At 29.1% G+C, this 5394-nt stretch overlaps 1 protein-coding gene across 1 annotated transcript; it reads left to right on the top strand.

Annotated features, from left to right (window-relative positions):
• On the top strand, positions 1-741 carry LOC141637829 (uncharacterized). The gene has a single exon (XM_074447249.1). It carries the CDS (start codon positions 1-3, stop codon positions 739-741), a length of 741 nt encoding a protein of 246 aa, XP_074303350.1.
• Positions 742-5394: the final 4653 nt, after the last annotated feature.

Below are 5394 nucleotides of genomic sequence, written 5' to 3'. Positions count from 1 at the left end.
ATGGAGTGGGTGGAAGCCGTTCTTAGGGAGTTAAGTGAGGAGGAGACAGTGAGGTTCGTGATGGGAGTATGGGCAGTATGGGAGGTGCGGAATGGAGTGGTGTTTGAGGGGCGCGATGTTCAATTGAGACGTGTGGTGGCCAGGGTAAGAGAGTTGTTGAAGGAGATGGAGGAGGTTGAGGTGGCTGCTGTTGAACAGAGGACGAGAAGAGAACAGGGGGAGAGAGGAACGAGGCCAGGGGAGGTACGGGGGTGGCAAAAACCCAGTCATGGATTGGTCAAAATTAACGTCGATGCGGGGGTTAAAGAGGGAGATGAGATGGGTATTGGAGTGGTATGTAGGGATGAGAATGGGACAGTCCAATGGGGATGGGCAAAGAGACGGAGGGAGGAGTTCACAGCTCGGGTGGCGGAAGCAGAGGCGGTGTTGGTTGGATTGCAGCTTGCTAAGAGGATGAAGGTTCGAGATATTTGCGTTGAAGGCGACTGTAAAGAGCTCATTGAGGCACTTCAGCACGGTCACACTGGACGGAGTGATTTCCACGTTGTCATCGAAGAGATTAATTTGTTTTGTCGTAATTTTAATTCCGTTTTTTGGTCTTTTAGTAGTAGAAACTTTAATTTAATTGCTCATGAATTAGCTCACTTTTGTAAGGTTGGTGGTAGTCTGTTTTTCGATGATTCGACTATTCCGAGTCGTATTGTTGATCTTGGAGCTGCCGATTTGAATGGAAGGATGTAAACCCGTGGGTGGGTTTTTCTCAAAAAAAAAAAAAAATGGAGAAAGTATAATAAAAAGGACGTAAAAAAAATCGAATACAACAATTGTGGCAAAATACCAATTAACGTAACAATATTCAAGGCAAAATACAAATATACGTATTGATTAATTGATTTTTTTTTCCTTACGAGACCCTTGTGTCCCCAGGATCCAGTGCAATAGCAAATCGGGACTTGCATTATACTACCAACATCACTACATAGTTAGCCTCGTAAATTTCATAGGTAATAGAACTAGTTATACATAAAAATTGACATTAATCCTATGATAAATTTTGTAAAACTATTTCTCAATATCGTAGATATCCAAAACGTAATGCAATGTTTTATCGGCAAGGTTTCAATATGTCACTTACAACTTAAAAAAGATCCGCTGAACATTAGGCTTTTTTTTCCTGCGCAAAAACTGCAACATCCTGTAGTGATAATGAAACATCATAAACAACGTATGTATTATCGCTTACAATTTTACAAAGATAAGATACTCATCCTCTTGTAACTCCAATACACAATAATCTAAATATATAACCTAAGAACGAAGTGTTGTCGCAAGATCCAAAGCTGAAATTCCCCTGAAATTTCTTCTAAAAAAGTCGGCTTTTAATTTCAGAAGATATCTAATGAATTCAAATTTTTTTTTCAAAGAAACAACATAGTAAATGGGTGTGTATCCATATCGATCAAAGATTGGGTTTATATCTCCTCCAAGATAATGAACTAACTCGAGCAATTTCAAATCAGCATTATCAATTGCAGACTTGCAGTATTCAACGACCTTGTCACTTGGGACTCTCACACCTCTTGCACGGAACACATCTAGAACCGATCTCCTTCTCTTGTTTATAACATAATTAATTAGTTTTGGAGCCCGTGAAAATCACGGGATCGTTAATAATTGATTGTGTTTAAGTTTTTAATTTGTGAATAACTTATATGGAGTAGCCCCCCTCTCTCAATCATATATTTAATTTTAATTAAAAAACCACTCACAAATAACTAAAAAAAAGGTAAATAAATGAACACGACTGAGGGAGCGATATTTTGAAACAAAAGTTTAATACACTCCAAATTTTTGATTCGGGATGATACGCAAACCAAAATGTGAATAGCTTGGTTGTTTTGAAGCTAGGACACAATCCATCAAATTGAATTTTTGGGTACTTCTGGTCTTATGGACAATCTTGACGCCATAGAAGTATTGGAACTTGAATTTGCGCTCTATTGTCGTCCCCTGTTTTCAAATAATTTAATAATATGAGTACAAGTTTCTACCAATAAAACAAAACATTAAAAGAAGTCACTCTTCCATATATGAACAAATTACATTCAAATTTATTTTCTACTCCATATGCAGTTAAAAACCTCCTAACTTCGAAATATATAGCGTGATTACTTTTCATTCATTATCCTTTCTTTCTCTACAAAAATATAACTTTCTTATTACTTCACTTATAGTAAGTACACATATAGATACAGAATTTAAATAAATAATAGAATTAAAATAAATACTCCCGTCGAAATCCTAAAACTCGTACAATATGGATAATTATGCTCGTCTCGTAAAAATATTTCTTATTGAGTATGCAAAATAATTACGCGAAGTTCAAAGCACATCCATGTTAAGATCGTATTAACATATACATACCTCCTACAATAACATCATTAATTAAATTATCAAGTTAATTAATTGAATTGGCACCTCCAATTAAGACTATTAAATATAAATACATAAACAAAAAGAAAAGGACAAGGAAGACACAAAATTCCAAAAAAATACTCTATATTACAAAGAGAAAAAAAAAACTGACTTTTGGAAGAACGGGTAATGTTAGTTTGGACAACCTGGTATCAAATAAGACAATATGAATTGATATTTTGATGAGATTTTATAGAAAGAAAATCAATGACTCTCAGTTTTCTCGTTTGAGTTGCTAATGATTCTTCAGTTGCCTGTTTAATTAATGGTTCTTCAATTGCCTCTTTAATTAGTGATTCTTCAATTGTCTCTTTATTATTTGACCATTGCTTTGACCGGCTTAAAGATTATAGAATATGAATGGTTTTCTTCACCTACAAACATTGCGACTTGCCTCTTTATTGCTTGAATGAAGATATTGTTTTTATTGTCGTTTTGGTGCATTTTAAAGTATTTGGCCCTATGTTTATCTTGAAAAGAAATGGCCCTGAACTTTTATGTGAGCAATTTTAACAACTATTCCGAATAATTCCAAGGAAAGGTTACATATATTTAAAATATCACATTTTGTGTTATAATAATATACTCCGTAGTATATATAAGATTAGATTTGGGACAAAAAGTAAGAGAGTAAAGTAAGGATCAAAACTTTATAGGTGAACTCTAATAATTATTTTTAGTAGTATAAGATGAGCAAAACTAATTACACATTTCACGGAATCACGCAATAAATAGAGATTTATGCATATACGATTCTAAACATAGCTTCTGATCTTCATATTCGATCATTCATCAAAAATTATAATCAAAACAATACTATTATACTTCATACGAAATATTAGCTTTTCCTAATTCAGGAGAAAATAAAATATAAACAAATCATTCAAAAAAAATATTTATCCAAAAAATATTGTGAGTTACATAATAGTATAATTGATGGAAAACAAAAAAATGATGTAAAGGCTTGAAAATTGGAATTGGAACAATGAATTGGAGAATAAGAATCGATATCTAACTAATTACTACTTATGCATATTATAACACTATGGTAAGATCAAATTGACATATGTGCATTGTACTTTAACAAGTTTGCTAAGTAATTTGATTTGTAACCTGTTTGACAAAATAAAAATAGAACATAAGTTTTACAAAGGAGATTAAAGTGTAGGAAAGAGTGAAGGGCAATAATGTAACAACATATCAGCAACTTATTAAAGATTTTTACTACCATTCGATATTTCAAATACACCATTGTAGAAAAAAGAAAAACCGACAAAAATGAAAGAGTCATCCAAACCAAGAAAAAAATATGTAAAGAAAATCCATAACCATTATTTCGAATCTTGTGCATTGCTATTGATATGTGAGTATGTCATCCTCCTATAATATTAATACAAACACACACAAAAAAAATAACTAATAAAATTCTAATTAATTCAAAACATAATAAAAATAAAAAGTGAAAGAATTAATTTAGTTCTCATTGTATAGTTTACCTACCAATTTTTGAATAAAGTTGAAAATTCATTCTCCTGCAATATTAATATAAACACAAAAAAATAACTAATAAGATTCTAATTAATTCAAAACATAATAAAAATAAAAAGCGAAATAATTAATTTAGTTCTTTAACTATACCTTACCTACCAATTTTTCGAATCAAGTTGGAAATTCTTTCTCCTGCAATATTAATACAAACACAAAAATTAATAACAAATTAATACAAAACATAAGAAAAATAAAAAACGAAACAATTAGTTTAGTTTTCTATGTATACTTTAGGTGCTATTTTTTTGAATAAAATTGAAAATTAGGGTGAATATAATAATTATATATATATGAAAAATTCTGTTACAAATTCTCTCAAAATTTTATGAATGAAAATAAAATAAAAAATATGGTACATAAATACGGGGTATATATAGTAATGATGAAAGGAAAGTTAAAAGGTCATTTCATTAAATAATGAAAATAATGGTTAAATAAATAAGGTAAATAAATAACAAAAATTATGAGAGGAGATCAATGGTTTACAATTTTTTTTCTTTCTTTTTTGCGTTTATACCGTATATTTTTAAAAACTTTTTACCTTATATTTTTTATTTTTCTTAAATTGGTAATGCATATCACTTCTTTTTTTTACTATGTCACATTAAAAGTTGCCACGTCACAATTAAACTTGCCACGTCACATTTTTTAGGATAGCTTTTAATAAGATTTTATAGATAGAAACTATTATAAGTATTATAGGTTTTATAGCCATTATACAACCATAAATTCCAATATTTTAATTTTATTTTTAATTGATTTTGTGGTATTATTTAATTAGATAATTGACTGCCGAGAAATTCAAGAGGTGAATTAAATAGGAAAAAATGTTATTGAAAATTATGGGTGTTAACTGTTAAGTAATATAAAGAGTTTTAATCAATTTATTAACATATTATATTATAAAATTAATTAAATAGGAAAAACTTTTAATTAATTTGGTGGGTGTTAAGTATTATGAAGAGTTTTAATCAATTTATTACCATGTTTAAATAAAAAAAATAATTAAATTGGAAAAAATGGTAATAAAAATGGTGGATGTTAAGTAATATGAAAAGTTTTAATTAATTTATTAACATGTTTTATTACAAAAATTTCAATCAAAATTTCAATTTTAATTATAAATTATAAATTTTATTAACATGTTTTATCACAAAAATTTCAATTAAAATGTTAATATTAATTATAAATTATGAAATTTTAATGTAAATTTCTAAGGGTTACATAAATTTTGGAAAACAATATATTTGGTATACAAAAATCATCTAAGAATATAGATAATATCTTTTAATATTATAGATAAGTGAATTAAATTAATTTATAGATAAATTAATTTAATTAATGCCATGTAATAATAATTAATGCCGGTTG

Source organism: Silene latifolia, unplaced genomic scaffold (assembly GCF_048544455.1).
Source record: "Silene latifolia isolate original U9 population unplaced genomic scaffold, ASM4854445v1 scaffold_150, whole genome shotgun sequence".
NCBI lineage: Eukaryota > Viridiplantae > Streptophyta > Magnoliopsida > Caryophyllales > Caryophyllaceae > Silene > Silene latifolia.
Note: the sequence above shows the minus strand (reverse complement) of the source record. Positions and strands in the feature narration are given on the sequence as shown.

Coding starts and splice junctions, on each gene's coding strand:
- LOC141637829 (XM_074447249.1), top strand. CDS start 1: ATGGAGTGGGTGGAAGCCGTTCTTAGGGAGTTAAGTGAGGAGGAGACA.